The sequence below is a fragment of the Hydractinia symbiolongicarpus genome, chromosome 8, assembly GCF_029227915.1.
Source record: "Hydractinia symbiolongicarpus strain clone_291-10 chromosome 8, HSymV2.1, whole genome shotgun sequence".
NCBI classification, from domain to species: Eukaryota; Metazoa; Cnidaria; class Hydrozoa; order Anthoathecata; family Hydractiniidae; genus Hydractinia; species Hydractinia symbiolongicarpus.
This window is the reverse complement of record NC_079882.1, coordinates 24,248,212-24,271,493: the sequence shown is the minus strand read 5'-3', so window position 1 is coordinate 24,271,493 and position 23,282 is coordinate 24,248,212. Positions and strand designations below refer to the sequence as shown.

The 23,282-nt window shown below is 36.1% G+C and overlaps 1 protein-coding gene across 2 annotated transcripts; it reads left to right on the top strand.

Moving 5' to 3' along the window:
* The first annotated feature begins 5,659 nt into the window (after window positions 1–5,659).
* On the top strand, window positions 5,660–20,325 carry LOC130654565 (uncharacterized). Of its 2 annotated transcripts, XR_008984452.1 has the most exons (13): window positions 5,660–5,989; window positions 7,204–7,268; window positions 7,572–7,739; window positions 13,181–13,419; window positions 14,440–14,584; window positions 15,395–15,808; window positions 16,510–16,632; window positions 16,979–17,050; window positions 17,207–17,282; window positions 17,609–17,655; window positions 17,785–18,063; window positions 18,355–19,454; window positions 19,532–20,325. XR_008984452.1 is itself a non-coding variant. In XM_057457175.1 (12 exons), the coding sequence occupies exons 1-12, from the start codon at window positions 5,970–5,972 to the stop codon at window positions 18,435–18,437; spliced, it is 1,731 nt and encodes a 576-aa protein (XP_057313158.1). In that variant the 5' UTR covers window positions 5,660–5,969; the 3' UTR covers window positions 18,438–20,325. The 2 variants fall into 2 exon arrangements, 1 of the variants encoding a protein (XP_057313158.1); XM_057457175.1 differs by having other exon boundaries at window positions 18,355–20,325.
* Window positions 20,326–23,282: the final 2,957 nt, after the last annotated feature.

The following is a 23,282-nucleotide window of genomic DNA, read 5'->3' as shown; positions in this document are numbered from 1 at the left end:
CGAACAGACTCGCCAACTGTAAACAAGGAGAACTTTCGTCTTGTGTGTAATATTGGTGCAACCCATGGATGGAAAATTTTACAGTCTTGATATTAAAGCTGGGTTTCTTCAAGGTGCCAAGATTGATAGAGTCGTACATCTTCTTCCACCACCAGAAGCTAACACAGACAAGTTGTGGAAACTAAAAACACCTGTTTATGGCTTGTGTGACGCTTCACGCGCTTGGTATGAGACATTATCTAACGAATTCGATAAAGTTGGAGCTACAAGAAGCATTTATGACAATGCATTATTTTTCTGGAGAAAAGAAACTCTCAAAGGTGTAATTTGCTGTCATGTTGACGATTGCTTCTTCGTTGGAAGTGATTTGTTTCATGACACTATCATTGCACATTTACGTAAGACATTCTCACTTAGTAAAGAGAATTCAAAGTCGTTTAACTTTTTGGGATTAGAAATTGAACAAGAGTGTGGTGCAGTAATTATTCATCAGCATAATTACATTAGTAACATTTCACCAATTAATTTGACCAATAGTACGTCTACAATTCCACTTACAAAATATGAAGCACGTCAAATTCAATGGGCAGCAAAACAAACTAGACCTGATGCTGCTTACGTTGCCTGTGATTTAAGCACTCGCATAAGACATGGAACAGTTGCTGATGCTCGTAGAGCTAACAAGCAGCTGAAACATCTGCAGCAAACTGAAGTAAAGATTGTTATTTCAAACACTGGAGATGTTAAAGCATCATCGCTCATACTTTTCAGTGATGCATCACATGGAAATTTAATTAATGGCGGCTCACAAGGTGGATTTGTTCTGCTACTGCATGGTGAAAGCAAAATTCCGCCAATTATTTGGAGATCTCACAAGTTAAAATGGGCTGTTAAAAGCGCCATGGGTGCGGAAACCATGGCTCTCTTAGAAGGTGCGGAACATGCTATGTTGATCAGATCCCTAATTAAAGAGATTTTTTAAGTTGATATACCAATTATCTGTATATCAGAAAATAAATCACTTGCGGAAGCAGTCAAAAATACCAACGTCATAGAAGATAAACGATTGTATATTGATATTTGTGCACTTTGTGAGATGGTCGAAAAAGGGGAAATGGGGGAACTCATTCTTACGAAATCAAGTGATCAGATTGCTGACTGTCTTACGAAAGGCACTGCTTCAGCTGAAAACCTGCTACGTATACTATCCGGTAGAGAACAGTTGAAATACCGTTAAGTTTTGGTTAATTAAAACAAATATAACAGTATGCCAAATGACACTTTAAAAGCATTCTTACATTGTGTTCCTGCGTCTTGCAGTTTCTTTTCTTGAACATACTTTATGATTTTGTTTTATTGAGAGAGAATGTAGTGGCAAGATTGTCATTATGTTCATTATATCTTTTAGGTTTAGATGTATGGCTTTATGCCATAATAAAGAATACAGATCTATTCACAGTATACACTATATTAGTGAAATATTATCCAAATTATACCGTTCTGGGATTAAAAAATCAAGACTCATTCTGTTTCCTTGCAATTTACTCTTCAACGCAATAAATAACAAACCAACATTTCAATCTTTTTCAGTAATTTCAATCAGGAATGCTAATGATTACCATGATAACAACAATAGCTAGAACATAGAACTCGGTAATACGACGCCCATCTTTTTTTAACGAGCGTCTAAAATACATATGTTACCTCCAGCAAAACAACACTTTTCTTGCTGATTCAAATCGTGAATTTTTATGAAATGAATAACAAAAGATCGACTTTTTGTATTGTGATTATTTTTTTTACGTAGAATGAAGTTTATAACACTTTGAGAGTCATTTTTAAAATTCACCTGCATGAGGACCGTTAGTTTGTGTATGAGGGACACGAAATAGCCAGTGGAAAGTAGGGTCTTCGACTGTTATGTATTTAATTAGCTTCGTTTCGCTCACTTTGGCGTGGAAGTTTCATATTGGAACTATTTATTCATTGGTGGTTCTGTGATGATACTGCTGGTTCGCTGTTGGTTTTCTGGTCGTTCTACAGGGACTGCTGGTTCTGTGGAGACTGGTAGTTACCTGTTTTAGTTATTACATCCCACTTCAACTAATTTACAAACCTTTGTTCAACCGATTTGGAGAGGTGAACGCAAAATGCCCTTTCTCGAAACGAAAAAAAACAGGTCATGGTCCTGGACGCGAGATGAAGAAGGATTGCGAGGATGATGTTGAAGGAAGCAATGAGGCACTATGCATGTACTGTAAAAGGTCATCTATGCATTAACCAACGTGCTGGATCACTAGCCATGTGCAAGCAATGGAGTTGGTCAAATGCGTAGACAGCAAAAAAACTTATATTGATTGGCAAACTAAGTTACAAAGTGTTGTATGTAATCATTTCCTTGCAAAGATGCAGAAAAAAGACAACACACCAGGACTTAACCCTTATGTGTGACTTATTTGTGGTCATTCTTATAAGGGAGACATTGTGACCACTGCCACTGTTTTTACATTCAGGTCATACTCACCTATATCATCCATCAAAATACGCAAGGCTAAAAGAGCATTAAGCATAGGAGAAGAAGCAGGTCAAAGTTAACATACTAGCACTTCTTAATTATTTCACGTCCCTTTTGGGCACAGGATGGGTAGGCGGAATAAAGGGAAAAAAGTGCGCAAAGCATCAACATTGCCATTACAGCAAAACCGAAAGGAGAATGGCAGCTGAAGTTGTGTCAGTAACAGTTGAGGGCAATATTTGTGTTCTTGTGGCCGAAATACAATCAGAGTTTCCTAATTGAGCCCTAAGGGGCCTTCAAAAATTTTTTGGGGCCCTGTTAGCGGGATATTGGCGCTAAGGGAGGGAGGGGGGTTCAAGTTTGAAAAAAGAATCCGCGAACGATTGAGAAATTTCAAAAATTTGTTTGTGGCCTGAAAATTCTTCGTTCGCGAGCATAATGTCTCATGTCATGTCCGATAACTTTTATCTACAAAACACGCCCCTGAGCCTTCTAAGATTTATCTAAATGTATGTATTTCACGGACAGAAATCTGCTAAAAGAGGGGGGAGGGGGTCCAAATCTTAGCGGCGATATCCCGCTAACGGGGACCAAAAATTTTTTTGAAGGCCCCTAATTTTGTCTCTAGGGAATTGCACTGGATTGCTTTTAAATCCAACTTTATCAAAATTTAAGGTTACAGACTTAGCTTTACTCTTTCTCGCAGCCAAAGTTTTGTTTTAAAGGAACATTTTTTAAGCTTTTTTGTTGTAGTTGTCAGAGGGATTTTCTCCTCTTGGAGGTCAAAGTTATTGCACATGCTCCAAGGTCTGACAAATGGCTTTGTATTTTACAGGGCAGGATCAAAACCAGTCAGTAGCCATTTTATTACCTGGATTCTATTCTCGTCTTAAAGCAATAATCAAATTTTGCACATGATAGAATACCAATGACAAATTTCCCTCCACAACTACTTAAATTAGAATATACAGTTCGAATTTCGAAGGAAAAAAAAACATTCGAAATTACATAAGAAACGAACCAACCAAATAAGGGTATTTGTTTCATTTATTTTAAACCGACTTACCCTTCCAAACATTCCAAGTCAGCGCATCGTCTGATTCAAATGTCTTTTTGCATGTTACGCAGAAGCAAATTGTATATTCAGCAGTGGCTTTTACTTTTACTTTTTGCTCATGAGCAATCAGAGCTCTTGCAGTATTGAAGTTTGTACAAATTTTTTTGCATAGGGTCCTACTCGCATCTTTTAACTGGCCTTCGGGCTGTTTTGAGAGGTCCCCTGCTGGTTGTGATAGTTTGTTAATACTTCCTTGTATTTATTCAGTTCAATTTTTGTAAACTTTCAATCCCAGAAAAGATTATCTGTATCTGTATCTATATCTGTATCTGCAGCCAACGTTCCATGTGATATGTGAACCAGCTGGGAAGAAAAAATACCCAGAATGCTTTGCGCAACCGTCAAAGATCTATTACATGTATTACAGTATATTACTAAGTATTACAGTGTATTACCAAATACTACAAAATATTACAGTTAGATGTTACAAGTACTACAGTGTATTACCGAATACTACAAGGTATTACAGTGTATTACTGAATACTACAAAATATTACAGTATATTACTAAGTACTACAGTGTATATTACTGAATACTACAAAGTATTACAGTGTATTACCGAATACTACAAGGTATTACAGTATATTACTAAGTATTACAGTGTATTACTAAATACTACAAAATATTACAGTATATTACTAAGTACTACAGTGTATTACTGAATACTACAAAGTATTACAGTGTATTACTGAATACTACAAGGTATTACAGTGTATTACTGAATACTACAAGGTATTACAGTGTATTACTGAATACTACAAAGTATTACAGTGTATTACTGAATACTACAAAGTATTACAGTGTATTACTGAATACTACAAGGTATTACAGTGTATTACTAAATACTACAAGGTATTACAGTATACTACCGAATATTACAAGGTATTACAGTGTACTACAAGGTATTACAGTGTATTACCGAATACTACAAGGTATTACAGTGTATTACTGAATACTACAAAGTATTACAGTGTATTACTGAATACTACAAAGTATTACAGTGTATTACTGAACACTACAAGGTATTACAGTGTATTACTAAATACTACAAGGTATTACAGTATACTACCGAATATTACAAGGTATTACAGTGTACTACAAGGTATTACAGTGTATTACCGAATACTACAAGGTATTACAGTGTATTACTGAATACTACATGGTATTACAGTGTATTACTGAATACTACAAAGTATTACAGTATACTACCGAATATTACAAGGTATTACAGTGTACTACAAGGTATTACAGTGTATTACCGAATACTACAAGGTATTACAGTGTATTACTGAATACTACAAGGTATTACAGTGTATTACCGAATACTACAAGGTATTACAGTATATTACCGAATACTACAAAGTATTACAGTGTATTACTAAATACTACAAGGTATTACAGTGTATTACTGTATACTACACAATATTACAGTATATTACTAAGTACTACTGTGTATTACTGAATACTACAAGGTATTACAGTGTATTACCGAATACTACAAGGTATTACAGTGTATTACTGAATACTACAAGGTATTACAGTGTATTACTGAATACTACAAGGTATTACAGTGTATTACCGAATACTACAAGGTATTACAGTGTATTACTGAATACTACAAGGTATTACAGTGTATTACCGAATACTACAAGGTATTACAGTGTATTACCGAATACTACAAGGTATTACAGTATATTACCGAATACTACAAAGTATTACAGTATATTACTGAGTACTACAAGGCATTACAGTATATTACCGAATACTACAAGGTATTACAGTGTATTACTGAATACTACAAGGTATTACAGTGTATTACCGAATACTACAAGGTATTACAGTGTATTACTGAATACTACAAGGCATTACAGTATATTAACGAATACTACAAGGTATTACAGTATATTACCGAATACTACAAAGTATTACAGTATATTACTGAATACTACAAGGCATTACAGTATATTACCGAATACTACAAGGTATTACAGTGTATTACTGAATACTACAAGCTATTACAGTGTATTTCTGAATATACTACAAAGTAATACAGTGTAAAATACGGGATATTACTATGTACTACACTGTATTACTGTATATTACAAAGATATTATGCTAGGCACTAGTATGTATACTAGGCAGTATTATGTGTTAACAACATTACGACGTTGATAAATTGCTTAACGTCGTGTGTCGGATGTCGTTGGAAGAATACGACAATGTCGGATACGACATATTCACAGACTAAATGGATCCTTCCATGAAGTGCTTCCCGGGAAGTCACGGGGGTGGCGGGAATTGAAACGAAACCAAAACAAACACATGAATCAGAAGTAAATGGAAGTAGAGGAAAAAAGGTAAAACACAGATTGTATGGGGTATTTTGACTTCGCCTGTTTAACTTCCTTAAAAGTTAAATCGGCGAAGTCAATCCTGGCGAGACAAGTCTTCTTTAAATCTTTCAAGAGCCCACTTTGTTGCTGCCAACAAGCTCCTCTAGTCAAAAAATAGTCAAAGAAAGATAAAAGTATACATTTATACAATATATTGCTGTCTTTATTGTTAACTAGGTGCAAGGCTAATTTCTTCCTTTTTCTCTTTTCCTCTCTTTTAATAATTGTTTGTTTTGTTTTGATTTTTTCCTCTTATTTCTCTCTTCTTTCTTTTTTTATACTCTTTTTGCTCCATTCTGTCCCTTCTTTCCATATAATTTTCAATTCATTCATTTGTTTCACTTATTCTGCCAATGTTATTTGTCTTCTTTAACCATTCTTTTGCTATATCTCTTTTCCCAAACAAGTTTACTCTTTTACAATCTATTATATGTTCTATTATTATTATTATTATTACAATCTATTATATGTTCTATCTATTATATGTCATACCTATGATTAACATTTCCAATCTTCTTCTTATCTAATAACTAGCTTATTTTATCCCCATTCCATTTATTTACTTTTTTCTTTCGAATTTTTGTCCACTTTCGTGTCTTAATTTTCCTCATTTTATTTTCTTTCCGCTCCATTTCCTCTTCTAGTTTCTTTTCAATTCCTCCCTTTACTTTTTTTTCCACTCTGCTTTTGGTCATCTTTTCTACATACATTTTCCAAGTAGATGTGCATATTTTACATGGCTAGCCTCACAAATATCGAGGGATATACCCTGTCTATTATTTCCAGGAGGGGCCATGACCTAGATGGGAAGTCCTAGAGTATTTAACGTAGCTCAACGCAGACCCAATTAGTTATGATTGAAAGAATTTTTAATGGTGTTACCAACCCGTTGATTCCAAATTGTATGAGTCGTCCTAACTTTGGGGAATTGAATCAATGGTCCAAGGTGGCCCCTGATTGCCCAAGCGAAGTCAACATTAGTTTTTTCCATCTGTTTCCAAGTTATTCTGCCTCAAATGTATAAGTGCAATGTCCTACAATGGCTAATGTTAATAAATCCTTCATGTCAAAATAATAGATAATACTACTATGGTTTTATGAGAACAAGTTTGGTATTCTGGGTCACACACACTTGTGCACATAGATATAATATAACGTTAGTAATTGTTTATATTTAGGTCATCTATGATGAAGATTTTTGTAATATTACTGCATTTGGCAAACTATGTAGTTTCACAAGAAGGTGAGGATTAAATTTCTTACTGAAAAACAAAATTATCTTTTCAAACATAGACACAGACTTTCAGGATCGAATAATGTGCTGCCAAATTGAGCCTGTAGAGAAAAATATTTCATTTTATAGGATCGTTGTAATACTTTGCATGACCATGCCACAGCCCCTTCAAATACACATTTTGCAAAATGCTGCACTCGTTTGACCAGGATTTTATAAAATGTTTTTACAAATAATAATTACAGTATAAACAGCATTGGTGAAAACTACTGCCTTTTAGGACTTAATTTGTAATTTCTTAATTTTTTATAGGTATATACACTAGCTGGAGTGCCTGGCTACCCTGTACTAGACTGTGTGGTTATGGGACCCGATTACGAGCTAAATTATGTCAAGACCAGCAGTGTTTACAAAACTTAGTTGTAACAGAATATAAATCGTGTTTTAGAGATTGTGGTACACATGCAAACCCAGCTTTAGGTAGGTGTGTTTCCATACCCTTGTATGGCTGTAAGTGCACAAAGTTAGAGAGTAATGTCCTCTAACTAATGTAAATATGTTATTCCCTGCCCCTCGTGCAGCCACGACGTGGACTATACCAAACAAATATTATGTGATGTTCTTGGTCGTGGTATCTCCGACCCTGATATTTAGCTGGAGCTTCTTGGACATACGAACCAGGACATGTGTTTGGAAGAAGTGCTCAAATTCGTTGAAACAAAGGAAGCAGGGAAACGTTCTGCAACACGCCTCATCGATCACCACCAGGCTGGTGCCATCCATAGCCAGTACAGAAGGGGTAAACGAGACTCCTTCAATAAGCCAAAAGAAGACAATGACACCAACCGTGATACCAAACGCGATTCTGGTTCAAAATGTGGGTACTGCGGAACAAACTGCCACAGCACTAGCGCATCACGATCCCGTCAATCAACATGTCCTGCATATAATCACAAGTGTGGGAATTGCCAACGTCTGCATCATTTTGATCACGTGTGTAGGAGCAAAGATCGAAAAAACAAGGAGAGAAAGCCTGATAATGCTGCAGTTGTCGAGGAATCCAGCACGATATTCAACTCACTATGCTCATTGAACACAGCATCTGCGGATCATGTTGATCACCACTGCCACAACAAATCTAAAGATGTTTGGAAGAAAAGTCCATCTCCTCCACAACCGTTTCTCGATTTGTCCGTGCGTATCGTGGAAGATGACTACAGCGAGCTGGGTTTTAAATTTCCACATGGTACTAACGAGTCAACTATCACCATACCGGCAATGGCAGACACCGGCTGCCAATGTTGTCTCATTGGTTACAAATGGATTCAGCGATTCAACCTTTCTAAAAGTGATCTCATCCCGGTCCGAATGAAAATGGACGCCGCCAATGGACAATCTATCAAAATATTAGGGGCTATCGTCATCCGCATCACTGGTATCAATTGCCACGGGTCACTACAAGAAACGAAGCAGTTTACGTATGTGACTAACGACTCTGACAAGTTTTACCTCAGTAAGAGTGCCTGTGTAGATCTTGGCATTGTATCACCTAAATTCCCTATGATTGGTGCGAATACCATCACTGTACCTGATCCAACTAATGAGTGTTCATGTCCAAAACGATCAGCACCGCCACCACTTCCTACCGAACTGCCATATCCACCAACAGAGGAGAACCGGGAAAGATTGGAGCAATGGCTTCTTAACTATTATAAAAGCAGCACCTTCAATGTATGCGAACATCAACCTCTGCCATTGATGTCCGGGCCACCCATGAAGCTGATGATCGATGAAATTGCTGAGCTGACTACACATCATTCGCCAATACCTGTACCGATCCACTGGCAAGAACAAGTAAAAGCCGACCTAGACCGCAATGTAGCTCTTGGAGTTATTGAACCAGTGCCCATTGGTGAACCCGTGACATGGTGCCACAGAATGGTAGTGTGTCCAAAAAAGAGTGGCAAACCGAGACGCTGTGTTGACTTTCAGGCTCTTAATAAACACGCTACCAGAGAAACTCACCACACACAGTCACCATTCCATCAGGTTCGCACGGTACCTCACCACACCAAGAAGACTGTATCAGATGCTTGGAATGGGTACCATAGCGTTCCTCTTTGCAAGGAAGATCGCCACTATACAACTTACATCACACCGTGGGGTCGCTACAGGTATTGTACCCTACCTCAGGGCTACATTACATCTGGAGATGGTTATTCTCGAAGGTTTGACGCCATTGTATCAGACTTTCCCGACAAAATCAAGGTAACCGATGACTCTCTTTTATGGGCTACCGATATCGAGAAATGTTTCTTCCACACTTGCAAATGGTTGGACACTTGCGGGAAAAACGGAATTATTCAAAATCCCTCAAAGTTCAAATTTGCCCATGATGTGGTGGAGTTTGCTGGGTTTGAAGTTACCCCTACCAATGTCCGTCCAGCACCAAGCCTTATGCGAGCCATTGCCGATTTTCCTGTACCGCAAAATATAACAGACATCCGTTCCTGGTTCGGTCTGGTCAACCAAGTAGCATACACATTCAGTATGACGGACAAAATGCTACCCCTACGCGAATTGCTGAAACCTCAGTCTTCGTTTCAATGGAGCGATGAACTCGACGAAATATTTGCTGCCTCTAAATCAAAAATCTTAAGTGAGATTGAGGAAGGTGTACGCATATTTGACAAGTCAAGGCTCACATGTATAGCAACAGACTGGTCAAAGAACGGAGTTGGTTTTTGGCTGCTCCAAAAACATTGCCTATGTGAAGGGAAATCTCTCTTCTGTTGTCGTAGTGGTTGGAAGGTTGTGTTAGTTGCCAGTCGGTTCACTCACCCAGCTGAGTCCCGTTATGCACCAATTGAAGGTGAGGCATTAGCCGTTGCACATGCGTTGGACAAGTGTCGACATTTTGTTTTGGGTTGCAAGGACCTAATCATTGCAGTCGATCATAAGCCGTTGCTCGGACTCTTTACAAACAGATCCCTGGAAGACATACCTAACAACCGATTGCGGAATCTTAAAGAACGCACACTGAGGTATCGTTTCACCATGCAACATATTCCTGGCCTGAAGAATCGAGTTCCAGATGCTCTGTCGCGCCATCCATCTGGCGACCCGTCTCCGGAACAACTGGTATTACCTGACGACATTTCGTTTATAGCTGCTTCATCGGCATTGAATTCCCTTAAATCCACAACCTGGGAGGATGTTCGTCAAGCAACTACAGCCAACGTCGAAATGCGAGATCTAGTTCATACCATTGAGTCTGGCTTACCTGAACACCAGACGGAGTGGCCCCAGAAATTGCAGGTATATCATCAATATCGCGATCAATTGTCCACTGTTGATGGAGTCGCACTTTACAAGGACAGGGTCATCATACCTCCATGCCTACGGCCTAACATACTATCCAGCCTTCATGCCGCACACCATGGTGTCACATCGATGAACTTGAGGGCCGAATTTTCCATCTTCTGGCCAGGTCTATCTGCAGATATCGTAAAGTTACGTCAGGGATGTCAAAGCTGCAACCGTATTGCTCCATCGCAACCATCAGCTCCGCCGAAGCCTCTGCAATATCCTGATTATCCGTTTCAGCAAATCTGTGGCGACTTCTTTCATTATGCCGGCCACAACTATCTTGTCTGCATTGATCGATACTCCAATTGGCCGATTGTTGAGGAGGCTAGAAATGGTGCGAAAGGATTAATCGACTGCCTCCGCCGAACATTTGTAACCTATGGTATACCGGACGAATTCTCCTCAGACGGTGGACCTGAGCTGTGTGCATCCTCCACGTCCACTTTCCTGCGTAACTGGGGTGTCCACCACCGAATATCATCAGTTGCGTATCCACACAGCAATTGTCGAGCTGAAGTTGGTGTGAAAACAGTAAAACGTATGCTAACGGATAATGTTGGTTCTGATGGGAACCTTGACACAGACGCATTTCAAAAAGCCATGCTACAATATAGAAACACGCCAAATCAAACCACCAAGTTATCACCTGCAATATGTTTGTTTGGACGACCCATCAAGGATTTCGTACCCATCTTGCCAGGTAAATACCTCCCCCACCCTACGTGGGTGAGTGTCCTTGAAGATCGCGAAAAGGCACTAAGGCGTCGTCATATGGCCATCGCTGAGAGACTGTCTCTGTATTCTAAGCAGTTGAACCCACTTTGTGTGGGAGATCAGGTGCGAATCCAAAATCAGACTGGTCTCCATCCTCTTCGATGGGACAAAACCGGCTCGATTATCGAAGTTCGCCCGCATGACCAATATGTGGTTCGAATTGATGGATCAAGACGGGTGACACTACGTAACCGTAAATTCCTTCGGAAATTCACACCTGTTCGGCCAAACTTACCATTGGACCAGCTTATGAACGCCTGGCGATCAATCCCACCAGCCTCTAGGCCGCCAATCACCTCTAAAGCTGTGGAACAACCCATCGATGACAGCCGCTCCACTCAAGACTTGCCACAGGGATCTACACCACCCCTCTCAAATCCGACCGACAACACTCCGCCTCCACAAGCATCGCATGATAGTGACACATACTTTGGTCCTGACCAGCCAGCTGCTGACAACCGTTTGGATGTACCGACCACCTCCTCGTCAACGCCTTATCCGTCCCCGGTTCGTCGATCTACAAGAGAACGTCGGCAACCATCTCGTTTCGAGGACTATGTTATGAACTAATACATTTAATCGTCATTATATACTGCACATCTCCTAATGACTGGGGGGAGATAGAGAGTAATGAACATTGAACTGTTGTATTTATTGTTTATTGTTTGTTTTCAGATTCAACATTGCATACTAATAAATAAGCAAATGGTTTCATTCCTATCTAAAAGTGAACCATAAAAAATAGTGTTAGAAGCATTGAATTGCTTTCTAAACATTATGTAAATGTTATTTGGTCATGAATAATATCTTTGTACATAAAAGCATTATATTTCGAAGGAATTCCTGCATTGGAAATGACATTTTTGTATGTTTCAATGTTTTCCTTCTAACCTTATGTCATCATCATTGTTGATGTAATAATGTAGTAAAGATAAATTACTGCTTCAAATATTGTGCATTCTTAGTTACACAATATCAAAACTTTTAAGCAGTGTGGCTCTTGATGATATCGTGACATCAAAGTTTGTAGTCTAAGAAAAATCTCACCTTTATTAATAAGTAGAAATGTAATGTCGGCATTTTACAAGACATACTTATATTATCATAAATATTTTGATTTTAAATATCCCTGACAAACTTGAGAACCAAAAATGATTATTTAAAAATTTCAAAGGACTTGATAAACAGCTTTTTATTACCACAACAAATTAAAATATCATTTTTAATACAGGAACCCCATTAAGCGAATGAGAAGTAAAAAAGAGAGAAACAAATTCTGATTGGTCTTCATGTAGGCGTATCTAGGCGTATGCATCAGAATTTTTTCTAGCCCTGGTGCTTGTATATTAACAGGCTTTGGAAGGTGTAACAAGTTCCAAAAATATTTCTATTTATAGATACCTTTTTTTAACAACCAATTGACATTTTAAAAAGGGTTTCATTTTTATGATAATGGAAACTAAGCATGTGTATGTTCAATTGTATATTGTCACTAAAAACATATCCTGAGATTTAAACCAGTCTTTTCTGGAAAAGATTTTTAGTTATGTTTTTAATTTCTTTTTTATTTCCTTTTTTTTTTTTTTTTACTGTGTTGTTTCAATTACTTTATCTATTAAGTAACACCAAGTTATTTAAGCAGAAGAACTCATTTTTCTACTCTCAGATTAAATTGGATTGCTACTGTAAACTCAAACCCTATCCCAATTAATTTGTGAAGCTTTAGCTAAATGTTACACATGTTATTATGTTATTATGTGATTTGTTTATATTTTTAGGTGTTTGTGATTTTTGGGAATCGATCAGTTTATATAGTTATGGCACAAGTGACAAGCGCAATTCTTTTTGTCAAGTGATGAATGTTCCACCATATTTTACAATTAAATCTGGACCAATACCATTTACAGTTCTATATTTATATTTTGATGAAAGTGCACCAGTGTCTGCCATTTCAGTGCATTATAAAACAGAAGATAGCCCAAATTGGTTTTATTATCCAAACAATGAAGTTGAAACAGTATGCTTTCTTCTTCTTCTTTTTGTTGCTGTTGTTGTTGTTATTGTTGTTGTTTTTATTCTGGTTTTGTTAAGGATGAATTAATTAAACACATTCAGATATAAACTTTATGCGCAAATATGCTTTTATCAATCTTATTTAATCAGAAAAAAAAAAAATAGGATGTTAGTCATAATACTATACACACACACATACTTCTTGTAGTTGTAATATAACAGCTGGTAAAAATTGTTTGGTCTACCTACATAAATCGATGTATAAAAGGCTTAACACTATATTGTTACCTTAACCAGCAGTCTAAATATCTCCAGGCTCATGCAGCTATGATAATTGTCACTCGTGGAAGTTCATAGTTTAAGTAACATCATTTTATTTCATATCTAACATTATAAATAAGACTTGTACATCATAAAAAACCCAGGGGTTTTGTAATCGAAAAAGCCATTATACTTGCTATTAAGCATCGGCGAAATCACCTTTTCCAATTTTTGTAAGACTGGAACAGAATTCTAGCTTTAGATGTATATCTATATTGTGAAATTAACTGCATACGTTACAGTGAGGTTATTGTTTGAATCATTTTATATTTTGATTTACAAATTGATTTTTTTGATTTAAAAAGTATATTTTATCCTAAAATTTGATGCTTTATTGGCTGCTAAGGAATTAATAACTATGCGAGATATCTGTTTAGCATCGTACTTTTTAAGTCAGTTTAATACCATATAAAGAAATACTGCGCTTTTTTCATTTTTTCTTAGTTTGTTTTTAATTGATAAAAAGGAAGACGATGGTTATTGACATTTTTTTTTGAAATATCAGTTTTGAATTCTATATAAAAAAATTGATAAAAATATTTTTTTAATAAAAGCCGCCTTCGATTATATGCTTCGAGAAAATGCTTTTGGACACTACCCTTTGTAATTTAGTAAAAACATCAGATCTAAGCAATAGCTGTGTTTTAACGCTCTCTTAGTTTTCCTTCGTCTTTATTTATTTTGTATTTATATTTACTTATAGATTTTGCCAACTCTTTCAAATATGGCTAATTTACCGATACTTTATTTTAATCCGTGGTTAGAAGCGACTGAAATTAAAATCATTCCCAAACAAGCTCGTTCTCAGCAATTTTGTTTTGATGTTACTCTGGGAGGATGTCATTTGCGTAAGTGAAACTTCTTATCGGGCGCCAATTGTGTATGGAAAACTTTTTATTGGGCGCCAATTTCGTCAGTGAAACTTTTTATCGGGCGCCATTTGCTTATGTTAACAAATTTTGACACGAATAACCTTATTAACACGGGTAAATATTAAACGAAATAAGAACTAAAAACCATGGCGGTATTCTCCATGTAGAAACTATAAGTGGGAATACTTTTTAGCAGGAAATTCTGACGTCACTATAGAAACAATTATTCAAATGAAATGATTTTAAACTTCGAATACTCTCTATCTATAAACGTATTGAGTAGTGTTTCCTTTTTATTTCAAAAATAATGACGCATGTGAAATAGTTTTGTGGTTGGGCATTCGCCTCCAGTACGGAATCTCTTGGGGTTAAACCCCGGCTGAGTCATACCAGAGACTATAAAAGTGCAAATCAATTTTTTTGCGTAAAGGAACTTTGAATATTCTTAACTTTTTTAATTTGAAACGGTAAAATGTTCCTAAATTGTTCTTAATTTTCCTCTTAATTTTTAGTTTTGAAGTTTACAGGACCATTTCAGTGTTCTTTTATAGTTTGTTCCTAAAGAGAGCGTTTACGGTTGTGTTTCTATGCTCTCGATGTTTTTGCTGTTAAAACTGTTTTAATTTAGCAAATTGGTCAAAGCCTTAAAAGTTGTTTCAATATGTTTTTGTGTGAATTATATAAAAAAACTTTTTTTTTAACATAACTAAAATTTTTAAAAAAATAGCCACTTTTCTAAAGAGAATGATCTAGAGTTTATCTTTTGTTGTTGTTTTTAATTTTTAGCGATGCTAGCTGTGCTGGCATTCACTAGTATTTACGAAGAAATATTTCTTGAAAACCCTGTTTCATTTACTCCTATCTCCTACGATTGTGTGACTCATGGTCGCCCTTACTACTATCAACATCTCCATATCATGGAGTTAGGAAAAGATATAAAAATTGGTAGTGATGTCACAAAGCCTCTCTACACTGCTTTCACAACTAAAAATATATATTTTGCGAATGGACAAAATGTGATCACATTACATATCAACTTTCAAAATGTTAACCAGCTTCATGACACTCTGAGTTGTTTTGAGAAGACAGGCATGATGTACTGCACAGCAAAGTTTGCTTGTCAAGGTCTTGTTAAAGAAGTTGACGGTTCTCGTTATGGCCATTTTGATCCATCTTATTTGAGAATGTTTTACATTCATGGTTAGTAAAATCTATACTTAAAATTTTAAGCCCGGTTTAACTACAATATACTCAGGTTAAGTGGAACTCTCAAGGCACCGAATCGACCCCACTAAGCAAATGTCTCAATTAACCGAATCTTCTCCTTGTAAGTGGGATTTTGACAAATGAGGTTAATAGGTCCCAGTTTTAGTAACAAACTAAAGATGCAGAAACAACCTCGTCCCAGGACATCTTGTATCTTTTCTGACATCAGAACGGCCATACGAACATAAACATGTTCGTATTGCCGTCCAGGTATCAAAAATATAAAGATGCCCTCGGGACATTTTTAACGTTATTTTCAATGAAATGAAATAACAGGTAAAAGCTACGAATTCAAACTTTTCTCTCCTACTACGAAAATCATTACATTTGAATTCTATTTAAGTGGATTTTTGTTGTTGTTGGGACCAAAAATATGGATCTGACTAATAGAAAATCCCAATTATCAAGCGTCCCAATTAGGCAAAGTCTTAATTTAATTCAGTAAGGAAGTTCAAAGGACCGGAAATTCAGCAAGGAATTTATACAGGACTTTTACGTTTTTTATAAACATAATTTATATATTTTCAGCTTTTAAAAACTTTTATTTAACATTAAATATTTCTACAATATAACTCAAATGGTATGCCCCCCAAAAAAGAATTTATTTCCATAATAAGCCTAAAAATTATTTTTAGATAAAAATGAGTGTTCTGGACCCGTAGGTTGTGCGGATGGTCGTGGAGAGTGCATTAATACCGTTGGCTCCTATTATTGTTCTTGTAAATCACCATACATTGGAGATGGGTACACCTGTTACTGTATGGCAAATTTAATTAGGGTGATATTTAACCGTTTCAATGCCTAATGTAGTTATTTGCTTCTGCATTGTTATCAGACTTGTAAGCAAGCCATTCAGTTCGAATTGATAATTTTTTTACAAAAACTATTTGGTTTTAACTAAATCGCTATAAACGTGAAAATGCATTCAGTGTACACGATATCGTGTCGTTGTATTCCTTGCAAGCTTAATTTTGGTAGAGGTGCATTTTGTGTCAAGTAACTAAACAATGTTCTCCTTTCTTATCTTCGCGTAATTTTGAGAAACTTGAGGAAATCAAAATCTTTTCGCCCCAAATCATTAAAATATCCTAGTCTTAATTTTAGCCAGAGACGCCTGGGTGCAAGACAAACGTGGGTCATATCTAACTTCAGATTTTAAAGAATTCGATATACCAGGTATATTATAATTTATTATAATTATTCACTCATCCATCTATCCATCCATCCGTCCATTCATATATTCATTCATATATTCATTCATTCATTCATTCATTTATATTAACTTGTTTTTTTATAGTAGCGTTTTTACATTTTTTTCTTGATTCATTTTAGATACCTATTGTAGAGCATTGTTTTATGCGAATATTTCGGATGTAATGTTTGCCTGCATGAGATATCAGAGCGTAAGGTAACTATTTAAGTGATTATTTTTTTCAGAATTACATGAATTTTCTTTTTTTTATAAAAGAAAGTGTGGGAGGTCACCTTACCGCTCTTTCATTTAATGCAAACGCAACGTAGCTTCCGATATGAAGACGCCCCGACAACGCTGTTAAAGATGGCAACACCGCAGCTTTTTCGCTAAGTAATTTTATTACTTCGTGGTAACAGGCGAACAAGGAGGAACGAAATAACGATACAAAAAATGTGTGAGATAGGCGAATTCCCGTGGAGTTTTCCCATGGCGTTTTCGATCATCTGTCTGTCGTAGTTTCTCTTTCTTTTTCTTTTTAGTCCTTATGGTTGTCTTCAATCGAAAGATAGGGGAGACACTTGGATAGGTATGAAGTTGTGTTCAAAATGTGATGGTTACACATTAGTGTTCTATTCTTCTGATAAAAGTTTTTAATTTATTGATTGTTTTGATGAGTATACTTTGCAACGTTCAGGTAGCCTTGGTTTTTGTTTAGAAACTAACCCTCGTCTTGATATAATCATTGGTGAAGATATGAGAAATGGAAGGATATATGGCTACTCGACGTTGGATTCTGCCTACATCATGTATGAACCTGCTGGAAATCAATGGTTTTCTGTTTCTCCGAGGCAATACGAAAACACGAATGATTCTGGTCATTTGTATAGAGATAAAATACTTCTACCTAATTGCGTGTATGTTGATGAAAGACGAAATGAAGAGATGTTTCCAATGCAATATTCTCGTATGGAAGTTGGAAGCAAAACGTTCGCTAGTATGTCTTGTCATGTTGTTTATTCAATCATATCAAAGTTATTTCTCAGTTAGACACGACTATGTGAATATGTTCATCATATGACAGTTTAGATCAATGCTGTTTAGATGGCACTTGAAATACCTTCTGCTCAACTAAACTTGTATTTGTCTGAAATTTAAAGTGGGGAGGCCAGGCTTTTATTATTTGTGTATCAAGTACCATGTTTTACAAAAAGTCAAAAGTATTGAGATGCCCATTGTAACTAAATTCACTATGCAACTAAATTAATGACTTTTTTCATTTTTTTAGTGACTTCAACTGGTATCACAGCCAGATCTACTGGATCTTGGAAAACTATTTTTAATTGGTGCGATTTACCATCGCACATATAATCTACGCAGCTCTCCAGATTATTCATTTAGTCTTATTTGGTAGCTACATTCAGTGAGGGGTAGCAGATAGTTTTGATTATATTGTTTGCGAGTTAGAAAGTTCTTAAAGTTTTTAGAAATGTTGGCAGAAGTTCAGAATTTTATTAGCTCCTTTTAAATTTTATAGAAAAAGTGTAGTATTTGTTAACCACCGTTTAGACATTTTTTCTTAGTTCATAATTTATTATCGATTTAGAATTTGTATTTTGTAGCAGACCATTCCAGCTTAGAACGATTTCTGTGGAATCGTTTTAACGTGTAGTCTTCCTCATCGTGATTCGTGGGCCATAACTAGTTTTGAAAGTATAGATGATTTTTTTGAGAAATTTTTCAGTGGTGTCAATTTTTTATTTGGTGAAGTCAATTCATGTCTGTGTTTCTTTCTCAGAGCATCATTCTATTTTCCTCATCTTTTCTCGTCTAGCTGCAAAATATTCCCCCACTATTTTGGTAACATTACCCATTAAAGCTATCGTATGCCATACTAAAACCTAGGATTATGTTCACAAAACTACAGTATAGAAAATATATATATTAAGTATAAAAAACAGTTAAGGTGAATGGTTTCTTACATTTTGTTATTTACTACCTCTCAAAAATATCTGTTCCATGAAAATTTGGAATTTGTTTTGTTTCACATTATAACCATTAAGAAATTGGTAGCTGTGGAAGTTTACTTTTCAACCATTCAATGTAGGTCAATGCGTGGTATAAGGCCATTATAAACGATAATTTATCGTGTATTTTAGCCTTTAGCATAGTAAGAGATTATTGTAGAATTAATGTTAGTAACTTTTCCGTCCTGAAAAAAATTTAAACTGCCATCTTCATCAAAGAAAATTTATGAAGAAAAATCAGCATGTCCCTTCTAATAAACCAATTAGCGTAATCAGAAATTAACCCAAAAATTATTGTGAATAAAACATCATTTCCATGGATTCCATAAAGATCAAAATTATGCGAACAGAGTTGAAAAAGGTATGTTTAACTGCAATGTTCCTGCACCCAGTACTCGACATTTGAACCTCACTTAATATAAAAAATTTCCATGATAGCAGTGTTTTCGACATTGTGATTGGTGGTTGAAAATGTATGTTGTTAACAACGAGGAAGTCGGTTCCGAAAATAGAAGCACCGCAGGAAGAAAAGAATTCTAACGCGCATGACCAGTTAAAACATTCGAATTTGGCAACGAACACGAAAATGGCAACCTGCTTTTAGGTGGAAAAATTTATATAATGAGCCGTCATTTTAGAAGGTAATTCTCCTATGTCGTATTTTCACAGAACATAAAATGCTTACCGTGTCCATTTAGTCGAATGCACGTGAACAACACTTAATAGGCCCAAATTTTAAGTACAAATTGTAAATATTTTAAATTTGACATTTTTGCATGAAAATAATCCTCGAAATTGCAGACCAACTCTAAACGGTTTAGGCTCTAATTTTAGGTTTATAAAGATATAATGAACATTTTGTAGAAGGAGGTTTGTGTTTGAATTTTCAGATGTACTTACTAGCCATATTTAGACCGTGTTGCACCCTAGTGTTATTGCACTACTGGGACACTTTCATTGTCAAACGTTAGGATTTAATATAAGCTCCATGTGTAAACCATGTTTTAAATTCGCCAAATTTCGTGTGTTGTTGTCACGGAATAAAATAAGCATTTTTTAAGGATAGCTGTTTTTGATGAGAAGTGGATGTGTTGCTCGAATTTCTACTTATTTGTGTTTCTAATACTTTACTGTTATTTTTTTAGTATTGCTTTATAAAGCATTTATTCTTTGTTCTTTAGTAAAGCCATACAGTAAAGATAACATAAAGGATGGTTGGTACGAAACGAAAATAGGTTTTTTCTAGAACTCCAAAACAACATATGATACAAGTTGAGGATTTCACATATTGTTATTCTTAGAACTCCGTATCCAAGAAGAACAATAATTTTTGTTTTCATAGCAACCGTTGCTAAGGACAAAATGCTCAACTCAAAGGTTTTATGGTCCATTTACTCTGTTTAGTTTTATTTCTTTTTGTCTCGAAAATATTTCTGTTTATGCTAAAATTTTGGTCAAGGGATAAAATTATAGAAAAATTGTTGTTCTTATTTTGTATGCGCTTTTCCTGCTCTAAAAGTCTATTACCACCTTAAAGCTTAACACCTGAGCAACATCACCATCTGGAATAAAAAAAACCCATAAAATTGTAAATTTATTCTCAGATGACAAGGCTTTAGTTCTATCAGTTATTCATACCTGGTGCTAGATCCATTGGAGTTACCAGTCGAATCCCAGTTTTTCAAACTTTTAAGGGACAAAGTTAGAAAATCGTACTACCGACTGGCTTACGACTTAAAACATAATATGAGCAACCATCGAAAGAAAAGGGCGATAAAATACATTGTTTAACAAATCGGATACAACTGTATTTTCAGAACACACACGTATACATGTACGCCCTCTTCTAAAACGTTCACACATTTCAAAATTTTTCATTTGCAGTCTTTCAGCATTGTATGTTTAACACTGTTGTATAGTAACAAACTCTTCTCAGAATACATTGTTTAACCAAATGAAAGTGTCTTGTTTGTTCAAATACACAGCGGCAGTCTCGTTGCACCTCCAGACTAAGTTACTATCTGTTCGCTTATTCTACTGATTCAGTAGTTATTTGTCATTCGAAAACTTCACAACAAAGTACAAAAGACTCTCAATAATCCATCCATCTGGGTCCAAAATCGGGTCTTGTTAAGAAATTTTCTTCGTACCAAAATTTTTTTTCTAATAAAGGCGTGTAAATTATATGTTACATGAGTCTATCATACACAATTCCAAATGCCAGTGATCGCATCCATCTCATTCTCTTTTTTTGTCTTTTTAAATTTTTAAGTCACTCACTTCTAAGGCTGGCCTAATTGAGTTTAAAAACTACCATTTTGCTAGCAATCGAGCGCCTAAAATTTAAAAAACAAAACATGTTCTTTCTTTCACAAAAAAAGCGTAGCCAATTGGGAAAGTTTTTTTTAAATTTGAGTTATTTATTACGGATTTTGAAACTTTTCGAAACTAAATCATCCTCGTAAATTATTTTGTAAAAACCTACGCCTTTTTAAGGCTGTCTTTCGTCTTCCCGTGCAGGATTCAGATAAGTATCTTGTGTAGCTACAAATAAGGGCATGCGCAAAATGACCAAAGAAGCAAGGATTTATTCGATTCCTATACTTTGTTTATAAACGATCGGTTTTCTGCTTGTGTATTGATCCGTGACGACAACCTCGTCCCCAGGGCTTGTTAGGATGTTCCAAATATAACAAGCCCTGGGGACGAGGTTGCCGTGATGAAAGTAAGCAGATAGTGATGAAGAAGGAAAAAGACATGTTTAAGCACGAGACTTGGGGTAAGGGGCACAAGGTCGTCCTTCTCAACCAATATAGTTTGCTTTCTTTCGCTTCATTTTACTCTAAAATATTGGTTGGATACAAAGTATTGAAATACCGTAAATGATCAATTAAGCCCCACTCGTGGTTATAATATCCAATTCAAAGTTAGGGTGCGTAATAGTTTCCTCGACAAACGGATGGGATGAATACCGATCTAACAGTTAGTTGTACAAATACTGTTCTCGGACAGTTCAACTTTAAACGCAGATTGTTAGCTTGGGATACATATGAGTGTCATTTAATGCCAGTTGTCGGAGCATCTCTTAAAGCTAAAAAGATTGACACCGTTTTGGTCCCTGGAGGTTGCACTAATATATTCAGGCGCCGGCTGTTAGTTAGAACAAGCCGTTTAAAGCATATTGCACAGAGAAATACGATGAATGGTTTGAAACCGTCAGAATTCATCAAGTAACCGATGGCGGGAATTTGAAACCTCCGCCTGGCAGCACTTTGTAAACTGGATTCTTAATTCCTGGATTCTTATCTTGATTCCAAATAAGCCCCCTCTCCCCCAAAACTCCTTTTAAAAATAAGCCCCCGGGGGCTTAATCAACCGTATAAGGTAGTTCCTTCTACGTTTTTGTGAGAATTATCGCACTGAAGAACTCATCTTTATGAAGTTGTCCCATTCTCGACCCCCAACAGAGTGGATGGTTCTCCTGTCGCCCCGGAGTCACGGTCATTCAAGTTCGCCTAAAAGCGGGAAATTCGGTCTGCGCATGCGCTAATTTTGAAATTTCAAAACAGCCGCAAATAAAGCGTGAAAATGACGTCATCATATTTGCATCTCTGCACAAACAACCCATTTCAGGAGAAACGGCATTACATATAAATAAACCAAACGTTTTTCCATGGTATATGAGGCCATGGGAGGTTAGAAACATAATCTTTATCGCGCTTGCTTTTGTTGCGGTTACAAAAAGCCCCTGGTGGGAAGTAGCAACTTCTAGTGAAAAAAATTTCACAAATTCTCAGCAAAAAATCACCCAAACAAACGTTTTTCGGCCAACAAACTATAAATTTTTAGAAAAACCGCACATTTCACTTTTTTTTAGTGAAACTTTTGAAGTGCTTACATATTTTGCAAAGAGATATTTCAACATATAGTAGACCTATGATTTCACCAACCTAGCTACCGTTTACAAACAAATATGGCTGCTGATGACGTCTTGAACCTAGCCAAACTTTGCAGAATTTGTTGGTTTCTTCTGTCAAAGGATAAAAGAAACAATTTTAGTGTTCTTAACGAAAAAGTTAAAGAAAAAATTCAGAAGCACTTATTTATAATATAGACGTGTGTAACGACAAAGCAGAGCTACACCCTGCACAAATCTGTAATAAATGTTATGCTAGACTTGTTCAAAATG